Source organism: Arvicola amphibius, chromosome 1, assembly GCF_903992535.2.
Source record: "Arvicola amphibius chromosome 1, mArvAmp1.2, whole genome shotgun sequence".
NCBI classification, from domain to species: Eukaryota; Metazoa; Chordata; class Mammalia; order Rodentia; family Cricetidae; genus Arvicola; species Arvicola amphibius.
This window is the reverse complement of record NC_052047.1, coordinates 29,977,024-29,997,366: the sequence shown is the minus strand read 5'-3', so window position 1 is coordinate 29,997,366 and position 20,343 is coordinate 29,977,024. Positions and strand designations below refer to the sequence as shown.

Below are 20,343 nucleotides of genomic sequence, written 5' to 3'. Positions count from 1 at the left end.
TTCTTCCTTAAAACCAGAAGGTTCTTCTGCTCCCTTCAACCATTTGATAAGGGACTCTGATTTGCCATGAGTCTCTTTTGAGACATATTCTTAGATGCCCTTTCCAGCCAGCTGGGGATGACTCTTCCAAAAGGTCTGCATCGAACATTTCCTCCAAGATGTGCGGCATCCCAGAGATCAGCCAAGCCTGAGGCATGGCTCGCACACATCCCAGACCAGGAGGAAGGCTCCATTGTGAAGCATGATTAATAAAAACTCAGAGACAAATTGGGGTTCAACTTGAAGATATGAAAAGCAAAACAGCCAGCCACTGGCTCTTACCGTGACCTAAGTCCAAAATGGTGATCCTGCCTCCAGGAATCCTCAGAATGAGAGTGTGCCTGAGAGCTGTCTCCTCCCGTTTTATGATCCTCTCTAGGGCTGGGATTAAAGGCTTGCACCACTGGGATTAAAGGTATGCATCGCCTGGTTTCTATAGCAGCTATTGTGGCTGCTGGGATTAAAAGAGTGTGTTACCACTGCCTGGCTGTAAGGCTGACCAGTGGGGCTGTTTTACTCTCTGATCTTCAGGCAAACTTTACTTATTAAAATACAATTGAAATAACATTACACCACTGAGCCTTTCATTGTTATGACAAAAATCTTAGGAAATGGTGCCTGTGGGTCTTGATTTGCTCTTAGCTTCTCAGTAAAGAGAATGTCAATCAAAACAGGTCCCGTGGCCACTACATCTAGCCTCTCTTCCTCAGCAATGATTTCTTATCAGATGAATTAATGTCGTTTTCTTTCTTTTTCTTACCGAAATCAACAGGCTGTTGACACGCTCCTCTACAGTTCTTTCCGAGTCAACCTCGAGAGTCAGAACTTTCGCGTGCTCACTGATTTCATTCTTTCTGCACCTCTGAGCTTCCTTGGTTGTGTCCTCCACCCAAGCCTCCTCCCCATCTTCTTCCACAGTGGAGGAGGAGGATGGGTTTCATTCGCTGGTGGAGCTGGGAGACCTGTGGATTTTGATTTGAGTGATCTGCATGGCGACAAAGAAGGGTTAGTGTTTTCTAGTTAGGAAATGCATCGCCGTAAATAAAGTCGTGTAAATAGACTTCAAAGTGTGTGTGTGTGTGGGGGGATAATTGAGTAAATTATATGTTACTATGCCATGGAATTACTACACACATTAAAAACATGGAAAAGGATCATCTAGTGCCGTAAGAAAAACACTCTCAATATATTAGGCAAACAATGAAAGCAAACAATAATTAGAAAATCCGCAAGCCAAATAAAGGCGAGCAATCAAAGCTAATGATTAAATAACTGCCAATCAGCTAGGAACTGGAACAAAAGGAGCTGTAACTGCTTGTAAGAAAGGCGCCATCGATTCCTTTCCTTTTTTCAGACATCCTCTTGCTCTTTGGGAGGACACTGCCTGATTTAGCTTTTTTCTGTTCACATAGCACACTCCTGGAGAGAATCCACTTGCAGAGGGAAAGGTCTCTGTGAGCTCACTGTTTTAGAGGAGGAGGAGGAGGAGGAGGAGGAGGAGGAGGAGGAGGAGGAGGAGGAGGAGGAGGAGGACAAGTAGGAGGAGGAGGAGGAGGAGGAGGAGGAGGAGGAGGAGGACAAGGAGGAGGAGGAGGCTCTTCTGAGCATTTTTGTTTCTCACCAGGAGACCAGATGTTTATCGCAGTGCTGGCTCACACCAGAGATCCTGTTTTCTGATAGAAAGAAAAATAGTCTCAGTGTGTTCTGAATGAACTTCATGTGGTCATGCTCTACAAACTAGGGGAGGAGGAAGCAGCTGGCTTGGCAGGAAGGGACTTTGTTTCTTTCCAGGTAATGTAAGAATGCGGTTGACAGCTTCAGGATGAAAAAGAGGTTCCACCCAGAAGTGAGCCAGTAAGGCCTGCGAAATTGAACGCAAGGCAAACGAATCATGAAAATCAAGGTAGCAGCAGCAATGGCGATCTGACATCGCTGTCCTCACTCACTGTGCAGGCTGGGCTGAACATGGCCGCTCTCAGCAGCAGAGTAGTTCATGTCCTGAGCATTGGGTGTACACACCGTCTAATCTCTCCAGTTAAATAGCAGTAAGACGAGGTGCCAAGCCACGTAACTAAAAGTTCACCCAAGCCCTCTATTTAACCTATGATACCTAGCAAGGAAATTACAAGCCGCTTCATAATTAACTTGCTGTGGACACGGTAACTCAGCTACCCATTCAAGGGACATGGAAAAGCCTCAGAAGCCACTAGGAACTTTGCCACCATGTGCCGTGAAGGGACCGACTGGAGAACCACAAAGAAAACTGCCTATTCTCTCTCTGGGGAAGGGTGAAGGCTGATGATGAAATACCTCTTCGTCTTCTGAGTGCTGTTGTTGAATCTGCCGTTGGAAGAACGCCAATTACAGAAAGCCTCAAGAAGGCAATTAAAATACGCACAGGATAAAGATGTTACTGAGAAGCTTGCCAGACTTGTCCCAAGACCTCCCCTGCACTAGGCCAGACATCATGGAGGCTTAACACGTGACCCACCCACCCGCTGCGTTCTGTGAACACTGCAGGTGCTTCACTGCCGGCCTTAGCTTTTTATCCAGTTAAGCCTCAAAACAGCTCTCAACAAAGTAGACTTTTGCAGCAGAGACTGACAGCTGCTCGCCAAGATTTCTCATTCCCTTTCTGGCCTCACAGACAGACTGCCTTCTCCAGAAGTGCTTGTGGTGAGCTGCCATCGAAGTGTTAACGAGAATGAAATGAGACGGAGGACCAATAACAGCAATAGGAACAGAGAGTAAGAAACGAGACAACCTTGACGATGTCCTAGCGCAGCGCCCATAGACAGAGGGCTCAGATCTGCGCGGTTTTGTTTCGTTTCACGTGAAAACTGATCTTCACGGTCAACCCAACTGGATAATTAGAGCCACTCGGGAAGCAAACCTCAAGATGCTTCTCTGAGGGTGTTTCTGAGGTTTAAGCGGCAAGGGGGAGACCTACCCTGTGGGCGGGGCCATCCCTTAGGCTTGAGTCTTGAAGTGAATTGGAGAAAGGGAGCAGATTACGAGCTTTCGCTTCTCTCTGCTTCCTGCCTGGGGATGCAACAGATGCGCACGGCAACGTAGCCATGCCTCGCCCCCCCCCCACCCCTACCCCCGTCATCATGGATTGTACCCTCGACTTCAGAGCACGAGCCCCAGGAAACCCTTCCTGCCTTTCCTCGGTTGCTAAGTATTTGTCAGTGTATGTGTAATGCATACAGAGAGGAACCAGGGAGGCGCCAAGGTAGGACAGTGCAGGGTCTGAGATCTTTGAGTGCTGAAGTTCTTCATTTGCTGAGAATGCCTGGCGTTTAAGGGCTGCAGCCTCATCCAAACACTGTAAAGCCCCTTTTGGAAATGTAATTCTCACCCCATGTGATTCAGACACTTGGCTTAACATGCACAGGAAAGAGCTGTCAGCACACCGACATTTGTGAAGTTACTGGTTACAAGCTAATTAGAGATTTTTATCTAGCCAATGAGAAACTGGACTCACTAATCCATTTTCTTCACCACCTACCTCAATAGCCCTGAGTGACTTCTAAGCTAATTTTAGTCACCCTCAATTTGCCTATTCATTCTCATAAATGGGATTGTATATATTTTTTTTAAAATAATGACTGGCTTCTTTCTCTTAGAACAGCTTCGAGATTCAACCATGCCACTGGATATAACAATGCTTTCTCACTGCTAAATAGCGTTCTGTTGTATGGGATATACCACTGTAGTTAGTGGTTGTGCTTTTGGCTAGTTTCCATTTGGGGCTGTCAGCAACACTTCTGTGGACATCTGTGCATTTGAACAGTGCCCCTTTCTCTCCCATACTTATACTTTGGAGTGAAGCACTGGGTCATATGGCACCTCTGTGCTTAACTGAGGAACCAACTTATTTTTTTAATCAGAATTCCATAGTGAGTGTGAAGTGGATTCTCCTCTGTAATTATCTTTAACATTCATGTTCACTGGGCTCCGGTATATCCTTCCTGTTTTTATTTTTGTGTTTTTTTTTTTTTTTTAGAAAGTCCTTTCATTTCCTTTGTTCAACTTAAACATTAATTGTTGTTGGTTTTTAACTCTTGAGTTCTAAGGTCTCATGTTTCTCAGTTTGGCTTTGAACTCACTATGTAGCTGAGGATGACCTTGAACTCCTTGCCTTCCTGCCTCTACCTCCCAAGTGCCGAGACTGCATGTGCCAGGACAGCCTGTTAATACATTTACAACACAAGCAGGACACCAGGTGCCTGATCTTTTTCAATTGAGGCAAAATTAGTACACCCTTAAATCTATCTTCTCAAAGGGTGAAGTCAAACAGTTTTGGATATTCGCTATGCATCTACTACAGTCTAACTCCAAAATATTTCATCACCCCTAAAAGAAAAGCCTTATCTGTTAAGCAGTTTCTTCCCAGTCTCCCCCTTTCCCTAGATGCCACTTACTACCATGGTTACTACCATGGTCTGCCTTCAAGGGGTTCCCTGTTCTAGGCAGGTCTTGTAATTGAGCCCAATCACATGTGTCCCATGGTGTTTGACTTCTTTCCCTTAGCGCGATGCTTTCCAGATCCATCCTTGTTGGAACATGTATCAGTGTTTCGGTTCTTCTTATGAATGACTAACACCCCTGCCTAGTTACGAATCCAGCCATTACTTAAGAGGACCTTGAGCCCAGCCCCGAGAGCACACTGGTGGTGGCTGTCTGCAGAATTGCAGGAGAGAATTTCGCCTTTGCTTGCCATGTGCTGGCCATGTCCCATGCTGTAACAGAAACATGGCTCATTCAGAATCACTGCCCTGCGATTCAGCACATTCACAGGCTGACAAAACTGTACTCTTGAGGGAAACTTGCACCCGGTCCATAGCCTGTTTTCTAAGACACACCATCTCTATGCAGTAGCATCGAAAGTCAATGTGGAAGGGATCACCCAGCCCTCCCTGTTTGTTTTCTAGCTGACAAAGCAATCAGCACCACCAACAGCTTTTCTAAAACAGCATCCTATTTCCACTGTGCTGCCCAAGGACCTCTGGCTAGAGGTGGAAGGCCATGTGCTCATTGTATGAATCTACCTACGCAAAATATCTGGAGTCGGAAACCCGTGGATAGCTTTCAGTGAGACAGAAGGAGGCTGCAGGGGAAACAACTCTGCAAGTGGAGACGGAGCTAGACACCTGGAACACGCAGAGCTTAGGAACATTTTCTCCCCTTCTGGTTATCCACCCTCCCCCAGACCCAGGTGTGTCTGTGTGTGTTCTTGCTGGGGTTTGAACTCAGGACCTGGGGTGTGCCGAGGACAAGCTTTATCATTAAGTTGCACTCAGCTCTTTTTACGTTCTTCAGAGATATTATCCCTGTGTGTGTGTGTGCCTGCACGCACGTGCATGAGAGAGAGAGAGAGAGAGAGAGAGAGAGAGAGAGAGAGGGAGAGAGAGAGAGAGAGAGAGAGAGAGAGAGAGAGAGAGAAGACTTATGCCACAACATTAGAATGTGGCGGTGGTCAGAAAACAGCTTGTAAGAGGCAGTTTTCTCCTTCTATGATGTGGGTCCCAAAGAGACCTCATGTGGTCAAGTCCAGTGGCGAGACCCTTTATCCACTGAGCCCTCTTATCAAGCCCTCTTTTCAGTCCTTTGAAGCAAAAATATTTCTATTTTTTTGTTGGTTTATTTTTATTTATTTTTTGAGATGAAGGTTTGCTTTGTTGCAAAGGTCCGCCCGACCTCCTGGGCTAATGACCTTCCTTCAGCCGGCCTCGCTACCTCCCCACCACAGGTTCACAGGGCCGCACCTGGCTCAAAGCTTTTACTCTCCGTGGAAATCCGATTCATGTATCATTTCTCCCTTGTCTCTTGGACCTTTGGTTCTGAAGTGAGACTCTATTGCCTGAACGTGAAAAGCCATGAGAATTCACTTTCTTTTGTTTCTTTAGAAGGATTCATGGTTCGATCTACTTTTTGGTCTTTGCTTTAGGTGTGTTCTTGTTGCTGTGACCATGGAAACAAGGAAGAGCTTATTATTTGGACTTATAGTTCCAGAGTGAGAGTCCATCATGAGGAGGAGGCATGTCTGGAGAGTCAGAATGAAAAACCCAGGGATCACGTCTTCACTAGGAAAACTGAAGCAGGGAGAGCAGTCTGGAAATGGGGAGAGACTAAGATCACCCAAAGCCGACCTTCAGTGATCTTCCCAAACAGCTGCTACCAAGTTGTGACCTAGCATTCAAATACCCATGCCTGCGCCCTGGGAGTGGGGCATTGTTATTCAAACAACTGCAGTCTCTGAGGCTGTACAGTTGGCTTTTGCAGACTGTGTGAACTGGGGGTATGACTTTATCCTTTCCCATGTGGGTTGTTAATTGTCCTGTGGTCATTTGCTGGAAAAGCTTTCCTTTGTCCTGTGTCTGGCTTGTCAAGGTTATGAAAAATCATGATACCATATGAAGGTCTATTTGGAGGGTCTATTTATTCTGTTAATTTATCCGGCTATCTTTGTGTTTTCATAAGCGGCTAGTAGCCCTTAGTTCAAGGTTGCTGTGGACTTGTAACAATGACCATTTGGAGCTATCTCTCTTCTAAATTTTAGGTACCCCATCATAGTTCACCTGCTCCATTATTTGGAACTTCTTCCATTTCCGTTCCCCCCACCCCCCAGAACGCAACTGACAGTTTCTGAGTTGTGTTTATTACCAAAGCTAAAAGCAGGTAATGAGGGCAGGTGGTTGGCGTGGAGTCACCTTGATCTGAAGAGGATGGAAGTTTGCGCTGCTCCCTGCTTGGGAGTGGTTTTCCAACTCTCTTTTTAGACTCCAGCTGCAACATCCGGGGAATCTAACCAACAAAGCGGAAGATGATCTTGAACCCACGATTCTCTGAACTCCATCTCCCAAATGCTGGGGTTTCAGGTCTAAACCACCACGCCCTGTCTATAAGGCGCGGAGGATGAGTTCAAGGTTTGGTGCACGTGAGGCAACTGCTTTGCCAATCGCTCTGCATCGCCAGACCCCAGTGGCATCACCGATCTGGGTTGTTCCCTTCCTCCGAGAACCCGGCAACTGCTCCATACTCCAGACATTCTCTCGTGGGATGGGGGTGGGATAGGGACCGGCAGATTATGTTTGGGGTGGACGGCGGGTTTGGAGCGCGCAGGTTGCACTGGGGTGGCGCGTCCCCAGCAGCGCTGAAAATACAGGTGGCGTCGGGCGGGGCGGCGCACAGGTGTGCCAGGGAGGAGGCGCCGCACCCTACCCGGGCTCCTGGGGCCGCCTTAGACCCGCGTGCCACTCGGGGACACCGAGCAGGCTGGGCGGACCCCGCAGGGAGAGCGGAGCGCTCGGAGGGAAGGTCCTCGAGGCTTTCCAGGTGTCCGCAGCGATGCCAGGCCTGTGGGGAGCAATCGCTGGGGAGACCCTTCTGGGTAAGTCGAGGCCGACCTGCCGCAGGCTGACTGGGCTTGTTTCCTGCCGAGGCGACAGAGCCCACAGAAGAGGCCGGCGCCGGGAATGGAGATGCTTATCGCGCTCTGGGTGGAAGCGAGGGAGTTCAGATCCAGATGGAGGTTCCTAGGCTGGGGTTCCGCAGCTCCCACGACTCCCTGGCGTTGCATGGAGAGTTCTCTACGTTGATCTCGTGCAGCTCCGGACCGTGACCTTTTAAGTTTCCTTCAATACAGTTTAATACTGGACTTAGCTTTCCCAAGGAAAGGGTTCCCCAGGGGATATAGGTGAGCATCCGGGGTAACTGCCGTCACTAGCCCTGGCCCCCAGCTCAAGTGATCTTGGTAACTGCGAGTACACTACTGTGTTTGTAAAAGAAAAAAAAAAAAGTCTGTTTCTAGTTGCCTGGGCTCACTTAGCAGTTTTGCACGATGTACTGAGGATTTAGTGTTCAGGCTCGGTGGGAGATGGATATTTAAATCCCTGAGTTCTCAGGGAATCTTTTGGGATATGGCAAGGTCTTGCAGTTCATTTTGAGCAAGCATACGTCTGGCCTGGGGAGGGCGCTCTCCTGAGATCGAGAGTTTCAGGGAAGAGCTTGTTCTCAAGAGAGGCTGAAACTCATTTTTTTTCTGCTCCCCCCTCCCCCGTGCCTTGTAAATTGGGAGGTGTGAAGTGACTCACGCTCGGTTCCTTGGGAGGCTACACTAAGTTCCTCCAGGAGGTTTGGTCTTATTCTGAGAACTGTGAGGTGGTGTGATTCCTGCAGTTTAACAACCCGAGCCTGAGAAGGGACGAGAGAAAGTGAAGGGCTCTGGCTAACAGAGGAGACAGGCTGCTGGGATCTTAGCTCCCGGTAACATTTACTACACAGGCATGCCAGACAATCACCGGACTTTCCGGTTCTCAGGAGTTTCTGTTGTTTTGTTTTGCACCAATTGTTTCGGCTTTGGTAAGAGAGAGTATAAGGTGTATATATTCACCCATAGGACATGGGTTGTGTGAGGAACAAGACATCTGGTTAAAACCCAGCTCCTGCTGGACGTGGTGGCACGCCTTTAATTACAGCACTTGAGAGGCAGACTCTGTGAGTTCAAGGCCAGAGTGGTCTATAAAGCAAGTTCCAGGACAGCTAGGGTTGTTTGTTATACAGAGAAACCCTGTGTCATAAAACCAAAAAACCAACCAACCAACCAACCAACCAACCAACCAACCAACCAAAAAACAGTTCATCTTGGTACCTGGCAAGTGCCACGGCTTTAATTATCATTATTGCTTAAGATCACAGCCTGTGCCCACAGAGGTGCCTTTGACTTCAGTTCTGTTCCACTCCCCAGCCCTGCCCAGGAAGGTCTGCTTTAGGATGGTCTACTCACAAGAAAAAGTCTGTTGCCTAATGACGGGGCTTTAGGGGTGCAGGTTGGGATAGGTGGGAGGAATACTCCTTCTTTAGCTTTATGTATGTATGGGTCAAATTAGGTGAGAGAATTTTATCAACCTGAGTCCTGCAGGAAGCCAGTTTCCTATCAGAAGATCCAGCCTATGACATCTTACTGAAGGGATTATCTACAGGCATAGACATGGTTGCATGACGACATGATTATGGGAACAAACGAGAAATGATGGCAGATTCATAACAGACATGCTCCACCCTGCCTGCTGGGTAGGGGAAGGAGTCTGGGAGCAGCACCTAGCTCAAGCCAGAGGCAGGAAATCCAGAACAGAGTGCAGGCTGCCATCAGGGACAACGCCAAAGTCACATTCTCCCTTTATCTTTCTAGGCTATGTCTCTTGGTCTCTCTACCATGGGCTGGGACCCATGATCTATTACTTTCCCCTGCAAACACTGGAGCTCACCGGGCTGGAATTGTTTGGTGTTGCGTTTCTCTCCCCGATACTCTTAATAATTCCTCCAGTCTGGAAACTCGTTAATAAGAAGTGGACACTCTCTCTGCTGAGGATCGTCACTGTCGGTAAGATCTGAGCATCTGAAATTCTTCTGTTAGCCAAAAGGAAAATGGTGTAGACCATTCATTGTGTGGGGAATGGTTAACATTCAAAAATCACCTTACTATCCCCTCAGAAAAAAATGTAGTGAAATTGGGAAACCATACCGTGTCAATCCTTTTTTTTTTTCCCTTCTTAACATCTTTGCGCGGCTAGAAAAACCTAAAATTCACGAGAATAAGGAGGGGACAGGTGCGTTGGAGAACAGGCCAACTCTGACAAAGCTTAGCAGGGCCGAGAAGGATGACCCAATGGTATTGCATAAGAAATGAGAATTATGTATCTGAAACATCGCAGCAAGTGACCAAACAGCGGCTGAAAACTATTTGTAGTGCTGCTACTCCAAGAGCTGATTCCCATACAGTTTCAATAAGCCAAAAATAAAGGACTAAAAAAATGAACTAGAAAACCAGCTGAAGACGCATGCAGTCCTTGGAAAGGAAATAACATTAGTTCTTTAAAATACAATAAAATTGGGCCATCAAAATGATTCGGTAGGTAAAGGTACTTGCTGTCGAGCTTGGCGACCTGAGTTCTATCCTGCGTCCCACACGGTGGCAAGAGAATCAGTGCCCACAAGGCATCTTTCGCCTCTACACATGACATTGACTTGTGTGAGCAGGCGTGTGCTCACACTCACTCACTCACACACACACACAATAAATGAATTAGGAATTAAAATAACAAAACATAACATAAATGATGCATACATATTTATGACTTCACAAATGGATCGGCAGAGAAAACTGTAACACCGTGTAGTAAGGGTGCTCATGCATGGCTGGTGGGTGTATAAATCAGCACAGACTTTATGGAGGCCAGTTTAACAGCACAGACCTTTCCCCCAGCAGCCCCACTACAGGACTGTGTCCTATAGATACATCCACAGATACATGATACGTTGAACGGAAGAATCATTGCAGAGATAGGGGTCATGATAGTACAGAAATGACCCAAATGTCATCTCTAAGGAGTTAGTGATTATGAAACTTGGGTTGCTATGCAGCCACAGAAAGGGAGTATCATCAATAGATTTAGAAAGGAAAACTGTGAGCTCAAATCTGCTTGGAGCTGTAGCTGAAAGTTCAGACTTCTTACCCTCCTGTTGTACCCGGTGGGCCTCTCTGGGCTTTTCTTATGGCATTTGTTGGTGAGCTACACCGGGCAGATCCATGTGGGAGCCCACATGTCACATTTTCAGGAGCAGTGTTTGGAGTCCCTAGGAAAGCAGACCAGTCCTTTGCTCTCCCTGTCCTTGAAGAAAGTAGAGCAGCACCATGCAGCCAGTTCTGAGATTCCCCGTGAATGTGCTGAGCTTGCATTTTTAGAAATAGGGTTCAGAAGCAACGGCAACAAAAACTCACTATGAAATAAATTTACTCTCATTGACCTGGATTATTCTGACTCATTCAGATAGCTAAAATAAAGAAAAAAAAAAAAGACAATACCAAGTGCTGGCAAAAACATGGAACAATCAAGCTTTCGCTTGATGGAAATGCGAGAAATTATAAAGTGGCCTGGCTGCCCTGGGAAACTGTTTGGCAGGGCCTTGGATAGTAAGCCGAGCTCTACACCTTGTCATACACCCTAGAAAAATGCAAGCCTCTGTTCATATGGAAACCTGCGTACACGAGTTCATAGCAGCGTTATTCACAAAAGTCCAGACACAGAAGCAATGCCTATCACCTGACAAATGGATAAGCAAAGTAGAGTTTCTTTCTGTACTGGTATATTATTTAGCCATAAAAGAACAAAGGACTAATCTAGGCGACACCTTGAAAGTGTTATGCTGAGAGAAAGAGGCCAGCCAGAAAGGGTCACATACTGTAAGATTCTACGGAAGAATCCATGGAGACAGACTAGTGGTCTCTTGGGGATGGGGGGCGGGGAGTGATGCTGATGAGGAGGGGATTTCTTTTGGGTGTGGAGAGAGTGGTTTGTAATTAGTGGGGATAGCTGACAGTTTGTTAATGTGGCAGAAAGCTACTGAGTGGTGTATTCTAATCTGATGGACCTCATGTGAGAATCCTACCCAAATGAACACAAACTAAGCATGCTTATGGGTATCTGTTGTATAAGCTGACGTCGCAGACATATAAGTCTTTTCCACATTCTTCGTATTTTTCTGGCAGTTACCTCAAAGTGAAGATCTGATCAATTGTGCTCCTGTTCGCTCTGAATCCACACTGGGCCTCTGCTAGGATTTCCTCTTTTCTGCCCATGATCCTTTGCAGGATCATGGAGGAGAAGATCTTGCTGCTATGGCCCCTGTAACTCGAGGAGTCCTACTTGTCCTTCTTGTGTACGGGAATTATGACTGAGTGCTTCCATTCCATGGGAATCACTTTATATTCCCGTTTCTCTGACGAGTCTGAGAAGCGCCTCAGCCCCTAAGTCTATTGTAGCCGCCTCCAGCTCCTCTACCGTGATGTCATCCACTCCTGGGGTTTCCTACGTTTCGCTCTCTTGATAACTTCCTCTATCTCGCTCCTGTCGATATTTAATATTTCCTCATCGTCTTCAGAAAGGCATTTGATAGCATTTGGAGGAAAAGACTTTGGGAAACAGTGAGGTTCTACAGGTACCCAGAGAAAATCATAAGAATACTAGACAAGCCGGGCGGTGGTGGCGCACGCCTTTAATCCCAGCACTCGGGAGACAGAGGCAGGCGGATCTCTGTGAGTTCGAGGCCAGCCTGGTCTACAAGTGCTAGGTCCAGGACAGGCTCTAAAAAAGCTGCAGAGAAACCCTGTCTCGAAAAACCAAAAAAAAAAAAAAAAAAAAAAAAAAAAAAAAAAAAAAAAAAGAATACTAGACAATGCCTATAAAGATACCTTTGCATCAGTCAAAGTCTGCGGAGAACTAAGTGATGAGTTTAAGACAATTGTAGGAGTGCTGCAGGGATGGGTCCTCTCTACACTAATCTATTTCTGGAACCAACAGAAGCACAGCAGCCCTGGAGGATGAGGAGATAGGCGTGCAGATAGGTGGTATGCGAATCAATAACTTAGTTTTGCCGACGATACAGCACTACTTGCTGAACGTTCAAATGAGCAGCAGGCCACAGTAAATAGAGTGGTGGAAGTCAGTGAAGAACTTGGTATAAAAGCAAACATGGAGAAGACTCAGGTACAACACATGGAAGGGGGTACAAGGATTTTAACATTGTAATAAAGAATCAGCGCCTCAAGCAAACAGTCAACTTTGTCTATCTGGGAGGAAGTCTCAGTTCAAAGGAGGGAATTATTTCAGACATCAAGAGGTGGATAGGGACAGCGAGGGCTTCATTCCAGGTACTAGGAAAGGTTTGGTCAGCAAGAGACATAACAACAACAACAAAGTTACAAGTACATGAGACACCTGTCTTGAGCGGCCTTCTTTACAACTCCGAACCTGGACAATGAAACACTCCTCAGAACAGCGGCTGAATGTGTTTGAGATGGCATGTCTCAGGAGGATTTAGACATCACATGAAGAGACTGTGCAATGATGACATTAAGAAACATCTCCATCTACAGAAGGAAATAAACTACAGGATACAGCAATGGCACTTGAGATGCTTTGGCTATGTCATTAGAATGAATGATGGCAGATACCCGAACAAAGCATTGCTTTGAGGAGTGCAGGGTATAAGGCAAAGAGGAAGACCCAAAAAACGCTGGATAGACAGCATAAAGGAAGACTGTGGAACCTTGGGTATGACAATAACACAAGCATCTAGGACTGCCCAGGATAGAAACAACCGGAGAATCTCTATAAATGGGCTGTTTATGCATGCTTAAGCATTGCCAGGGCATAGATGATGATGATGATGATGATGATGATGATGATGATGATGATAGGTATCTCTTAGTTCTATCTTCTTTAAAGTAAAGACTGAACCAGATGTAATGCTTATCAAATGCAGACTGCTAGGTGCCAGGGCATGCTTGCCAGCTCATTTCTCCTTTCTCTGTTTGTAGGCAGCATAGCCTCCTTTGAGGCTCCGAATGCCAAGCTTCGATTGGTGGTCCTTGCACTTGGCGTGTCTTCTTCCCTAATAGTGCAAGCTGTGAGCTGGTGGACAGGAAGTGGATTGCAAAGGTATGACTCACGCCTTAGGTACCTGTAGATAAGCAGGTATGACCAGTTCCCGGAGCGAAGTTCTGACCATTAGTTTCAGGGCAGATTTCCCTTCCACAGGGCCTTGTAAAAGTCCGCCTTCCTTCACAGAAAGTAAAGGTACAAATACTTGCTATCAATCTTATTTTGTTAAGATTATTCTTGGTACTAGGGAGTGAGTGTGTGTACATGCACGTGTGGAATCCAGAGGACAGCTTTCAGTAGTCGGCTCTCCTCTTTCACCATGTAGGGCCCACGGAACTGAACTCGGGTAGCCAGGCTTGGTAGCAAGTGCCTTAATTTGCTAAGGCATCTCACTGGTCTCCTGGCAACAGAAATTGGAATTGGTGGTTTTTTGGGAAGAGAGAGAGGGAGTGTAAGTGGAGTTTTTTATTGGGACTGCTGGCTCCCCAATAAACTTAATATTAATTATAAATGCTTGGTCAATAGCTCAGACTTGTTATTAACTAGCTCTTATAACTTAAATTAACCCATATTTCTTATCTATGCTCTACCACGTGGTGGTGCCTTTCTTCAGCATGGCAGGTTCATCTTGCTTCTCTCCACATCTCCTGGTGACTCCCTGCGACTCCACTTCTTCCCAGCATCCTCTCATTTTGGGTCTCCTGCCTCATCTCTTCCTGCCTAGCTATTGACCAGTCAGTTCTTAATTATCAATGAGAGTATCACATCTTCACAGTGTACAAAAGGATTATTCCACAATGGGGGAGGAGGGCACAAGGAAGAGAGAGTGAACTTGGGAGGAATGGGAAGCAAGTGAGAACAGCGTGCATGAAATTCCAAAATAATTAATAAAAATATTATGTTAGAGAAATTATTATAAGTTGACTAGGTACCAGACTCTACAAAGGCTAAGTAAGTCAAGAACATCCCTGAAGATGACCAGAAACACAATTACAGAGCCATATTCTGAGAAATAAATCCACAGTGGGTGTAATACATTGAATCCACACTTAAAGCCTTCAATAGACTACTTTTACTTCCAGGTACCTCAAACTCTGGGGATTCATTCTGGGACACATGCTTCTTGTTGTCCTACGGATATGGTACACATCACTGAACCCTATTTGGAGTTATCCAATGTCCAACAGAGTGATCCTGACATTGAGCATCATAGCTATGTTTGACTGCATTGGCACAGGTAAGGGTATAGTCAGTCTATCTGGGGATCTTTTCTCTGGTGGCATCTGGCTCTCCCCTATAGCACATCTGAAAAGGAAATGTTCTCTTCAGTGGTGCTAGGAATCAAACCCAGAGCCTCATTCATGCTAGGCAAGCACTCTACCAACTGAGCTAAACCCCTAGCTCTAAGAAAACTTATAAAAATAGCTTTCTGCAGTGTGGCCCCATGTCAGTTTTCCCTCTTGTTGAGCAGTAATGGACACAGACGATGGGCTGTTATGGCTGTTATGTAGGCAGATTGCCCTGGCTCCTTGGCAATGCATACACTGGTGGCAGAAAATAAAGAGAGAACCATGGGCGGGATGTGCCCGTGTGTCCATCGGGGACTAGAGCAGATCCTGTACTTCAGCTCAGTTCCCCTCCGTCTTCTCCATTCTCTGCCTGGTCTGGGATGGGAGTCTCCTTTCTCAGCACCCATCTGCCCTGTGCCATTATTTCCAAACCTCAGACCCTTCTGGTATCTGAACACAGCCCGTGTTCTTTGCCTTTCTGTTTGAAGATGTGTTGGGTCCTAGGGGCTGGAGATACCCCAGCTGACCGTCTTTCATTCAATAAACACAGCTCGGGTGACCCCTTCTCTCTGGATCTCAGCTTGATCCTTGACCTCTCTCCATCCCCACCGCCCACTCCCATCCCTACCCCTCCTCATAGATTTCTGCCCACTTTTTTCTCTGACCTTTCTCCTGTCAAAATGGCTTTTCTTCTTCTCAGCAAAATCAGGCCACCAGTCCCAGAGGCAGACCATAGAAGCCTTCGTGGAATCACAAAGCATCTCTCTAGTAGGCTCTTTGTGTGGGTACAAAGACATTCTCCTGCCAATCCTTCCTCCCATAGCCTCAATTTAGTGTGTGAAGTGGCTTTGATGAGAGTCTCTAGTTACACAGCACGCAGGACCACGCCAGCATGACTCTTAGTTAAGGAGGCACACTGCCTTAGCCACTGTCAGTTTCTCTACTGGCTGTGTGATCTTGAACCAGTTAGTTGATCTCTCTGGGCTTGGATCCTAACCTGTGAAATGGGAATCGTAACACTGCAGACCTCAGACACTGGCAAAGATGAACTGAATCGTGTAAGGGGCTCATACAGCCGAGGCTCGTCGGCACTCAGTCAGGATTCTGGTTTCTTAGAGTGTTTGATGAGATACTATTTTTTTTAATTTATTTTTTTAAACAGTCTTTTTCTCATTTTACATACCAATCCCAGTTCCCACTTTTTCTCTTCCTGCTCTCCTCACCTTCCACCCACCCCACCCTCAATCTACTCCTCAGAAAGGGTAAGGCTTCCCATGGGGAGTCAACAGAGTCTGGCATATCACTTTGAGGCAGGACCAAGGTCCTCCCCCTATATCTAGATTGAGCAAGGTATCCATCCAAAGAGAATGGGCTCCAAAAAGCCAGTTTAAGTACTAGGGATAAATCCTGGTCCCACTGCCAGTGGCCCCATAGACTGCCCCAGCCACACAACTGTCACCCACATTTAGGAGGCCTAGTTTGGTCCTATGCTGGTTCCCCTGCTGTCAGTTGGAGTCAGTGAGCTTCCATTAGCCCAGTTCAGCTGTTTCTGTGGGTGTCTCCATCATGGTCTTGACCCCTTTGCTCATAGTCCCTCTCTTTGACCGGATCCTGGGAGCTCAACCCAGAGTTTACCTGTGGATCTCTACATCTATTTCCATCAGTTGCTGGATGAAGGTTCTGTGATGACAATTAAGGTGGTCATCAGTCTGATTACAGGGGAAAGCCAGTTCCCCTGTAATCCGAGAGGCACCCTCTCCACTATTGCTTAGGGTCTTAATTGGGGTCATTCTTGTGGATTACTGGAAATTTCCTAGTGCCAGGTTTCTCACTAGCCCCATAATGGTCCATCAATCAAGATATCTCTTTCCACCAGGTGGTGGTGGTGCACACCTTTAATCCCAGCACTGGGGAGGCAGAGACAGGAGGATCTCTGTGAGCTCGAGGCCAGCCTGGTCTACAAGAGCTAGTCCTGTTTTAGGACAGGCACCAAAGATACTTTCCTTGCTCTCCCTTTCAGTCCTTCCCCCATCTCAGCCATCCTCATCCCGTTCCCTCGTGTGTTTCTCCCCTCCCCTTCTCTCCTCCCTCTCCCTTCCACTCCCCTCCCCCATGTGCTCCCAATTTTATCAGACGATCTTGTCTATTTCCCCTTCCCAGGGGGATCCCTAAATGTCTCTCTTAGGATTCTCCTTGTTACCTAGCTTCTCTGGGGTCACGGGAGACCCTGCTCGATCATGAGAAAGCAGCCTTTGGTGCTAGGATGTTGCCTTCAAGATGGGTAATGCTTATTCTCTCGAGACAACATTCTCTTTTTCCCGCCCATATTTCTCTGTTTCCTTCACATGAATTTAGCAGCTTTCTACATGAAAGTTTTGCCTGTGAGTTCTACCTGCTTTCCTCCCAGCACCCCATAGCTAGCCAGAAATGATCCCTCCCATCAGATAGCTCTGGCACATTCAACTTCTTAGAGATATAACATCCCCTCTCCTCTATAAAGTTCTTGAAGCCATGAACTATTTCCAGCCACAGAGAGTCGAGTAAAAACAGAAACCACACACTCTTTACCCTTATTATTTCCCTATTTCCTTTTTTTTTTTTTAATTTCTAGATGGTTCCTACAGTACCTCTGAGGGAAAGAAGCCCAGCGAAGTCACCAAGGGCTTGGCTTCTCGACATAGCTGGCTGTTGCCAGGTGCTGCCTTTGGGAGCCTCACGTTCCTCACTCACTGGATCTTTGGAGAGGTCTCTATTGTTTCCAGATGGGCAGTCAGTGGTCACCCTCATCCAGGGCCCGATCCTAACCCATTTGGGTGAGTTCAGCTCTGTTAGCTATGGGGAGGAGCCAGAAGGGTGTCTGCTCTGCACTAGAGAATCATGGGAAAGTTGAGGGGAAATTGAGAGCTGTATAGAGTGGCCCCACATTCCTGCATGGGAAGCATGGGGAATCCCTTGTCTGTGGACATGGCATCTGCTAGTCATTCTTCTCAGCCCCAGCCCCTCTGATGACAGCATTGCGTGTGTGTTGGTATAGATTTCAGCGTCACTGGGAGAGCCAAGACTCTTCCCTATGTTCTCCTTTGCAGATGGACAGAATGGTATAAACTTAAGAGGACTGAGTGAGCACCACCATGGGTGACAGTCTTAAAACAGTGCCTGGTGTGTAGCAAGTGCCGGGTTTGAGCTTGGATTCCAGCTACTTAAGCAATGCTATATTGTAGCTCCCATTGCTAATGGATTTCCCACTGATGTTTACTTCAGTTATTGTTACTTTTTTTTTTTTTTTTTTGGTTTTTCGAGACAGGGTTTCTCTGCAGCTTTAGAGCCTGTCCTGGAGCTAGCTCTTGTAGACCAGGCTGGTCTCGAACTCACAGAGATCCGCCTGCCTCTGCCTCCCGAGTGCTGGGATTAAAGGCGTGCGCCACCACCACCCGGCTGTTACTTTTAAATGTATATGAGTGCTTTACCTGCATGTTCATCTGTGCCATGTGTGGGTGCCTGATGCTGGCAGAGGCCAGAAGAGGATGTCAGATCTGCAGATCTGCAACGGCCCTTACAGATGTCCATGAGCCACCATGTGGGTGACAGGAACCAAGCCCAGGACCTCTGCAAGAATGACAAGTGTTCTTAACTGCTCAGACATCTTTCCAGCCCACTTTAAATTCTTCTGCTGTTAAGTTTTTTTTTAATTTTTATGATTTATTTAACTTATTTTATGTGCATTGGTGTGAGGTTGTCAGATCCCCTGGAACAGGAGTTATAGACAGTTGTGAGCTGCCCTGTGGGTGCTGGGAATTGAAACTGGGTCCTCTGGAAGAGCAGTCAGTGCTCTTAACTGCTGAGCCGTCTCTCCAGTCCCTAAGGGTTTTATAAAAATAACAAAACAATGAAATAGCTTGTGGTAGTTAAAAATAAATAAGACTGTCGAGCCGTCACTTATTTTAGGAAGACACTAGATAAAAGCAATACTGAGAGAGAATAAAGAAAGAAAAAGGAAAATTCCACAAGAAACATCGCCAGTGACTCTTCCTTTGGTCCTTGGCAGAGTCGTATGAAATCTCAAGTGGCTGCTATGAGCTGTAACTTAAGAGCCGGGAATTCACTGTGTCTGCACTGACCATGAGAGGCTACCGGGGTTAGACTGTTTGCTACTTCAACGCTCTATTTTGTTCATTTTATTTTCGGCACTGCACATTAACCCCTCCCATACTCTCGGCACGTACCCTTCACCGAGCCTCCCCATCAGTTCTCCTTGAGTGTTCTGTGCACTGGTTCCCAGCGGCTCTCATTCTCACCACTGCTTCGTATCCACTGTGTGATATGAATGGATGTAGCCAGAAGTAGTAGATAGATTTCTGATCTATGCCTGATTGATGTATTGATTTTGCCTTTTATTTTCATTTATTTACAGAGGTGTGGTTCTGCTGGGATTGGCTAGTGGATTGATGCTTTCAGGTTCGTCAAGGCTTTGTGACGCTGGGCTAGCCTGGTGGGCGACAGGTATGTAGAGCTGGCCTGAAGTCTCATTGCCATTGCCCCTAATCGTGAAGGGTCTTGAAGAATGCTAATATATATATATATATATATATATATGTCTGTGTAAGGCCTAATATGGATGGACCAAGGCTGATTTTACAGGAATTGGGAGGAAAGGTACATGACCTTAGTTACTTAAGGTCAACATTGGCTCAACATTGGTTAAGTAACTGCCTGCCATGGATCAGGTAGAATGCACAGTCCCCATCTGGAAGACTCTGGAAAACCAGTGCACATAGTATAGAGTTGCTCCAGCAGTGAATCTGTCTCTGGGATCTTAGTCATGTCCTCTCTTGGGTCTGTGTGGTTGGAGAAGTCAGTGCATATACTTCCAGACAGCACTTCAATGGGCAATAATTCCTTAGAAAGCACCTTAGCAGAAATGTTCTAGAAACCACATGGACCCTATGTTTTCTGCTGTCTTGTATCTGGATGGTTATATTTAATGAATGTATTTCTAATTTTACACATAATTTCAATTTCTATTACCATGAAGATGGTAAGGCTAGCTACTGCAATGCCCACCCCAACCCCCTCCCCTTTTTCCTTTGCAGTTCTTAATATTCTTTCATTGTTATGTATGTTTAGTGTTTTGCTTATTATGTGGAGAGGGGACTTGTTTTATCTTTTTCTTTTTCTTTTTTGGATCCAGTCTATTTGGCATTCTGTAAGCTTCTTGAATCTTCTTAGACATATCCTTCTTTAGGTTGGGAAAGTTTTCTTCTATGATTTTTGTTGAAGACATTTTCTGTGCCTTTGAGCTGGTATTCTTCTCCTTCTATCCCTGTTATTCTTAGGTTTGGTCTTTTCATTGTGTCCCAGATTTCCTAGATGTTTTGTGTTAAGATTTTGTTGGATTTAACATTTTATTTGACCGATGAATCTGTTTCCTCTATTGTATCTTCAACGCCTGAGTTTCTGTCTTCCATCTCTTGCATTCTGTTGGTTATGCTCGGATCTTTAGTTCTTGTTCATTTACCCAGATTTTTCATTTCCAGAATTCCCTTGGTTTGTGTTTCCTTTATTACCTC

The 20,343-nt window shown here is 46.2% G+C and overlaps 1 protein-coding gene across 1 annotated transcript in view; it reads left to right on the top strand.

Moving 5' to 3' along the window:
- Positions 1-7,392: 7,392 nt before the first annotated feature.
- Positions 7,393-20,343, top strand: part of Cwh43 (cell wall biogenesis 43 C-terminal homolog) — a 49,146-nt gene continuing 36,195 nt past the window's right edge. The window contains exons 1-6 of the mRNA XM_038315427.1: positions 7,393-7,435; positions 9,236-9,427; positions 13,424-13,544; positions 14,570-14,724; positions 17,388-17,589; positions 19,188-19,276. Of these exons, the coding sequence (XP_038171355.1) occupies positions 7,393-7,435; positions 9,236-9,427; positions 13,424-13,544; positions 14,570-14,724; positions 17,388-17,589; positions 19,188-19,276 (802 nt within the window). The remainder of the gene's footprint in view (positions 7,436-9,235; positions 9,428-13,423; positions 13,545-14,569; positions 14,725-17,387; positions 17,590-19,187; positions 19,277-20,343) is intronic.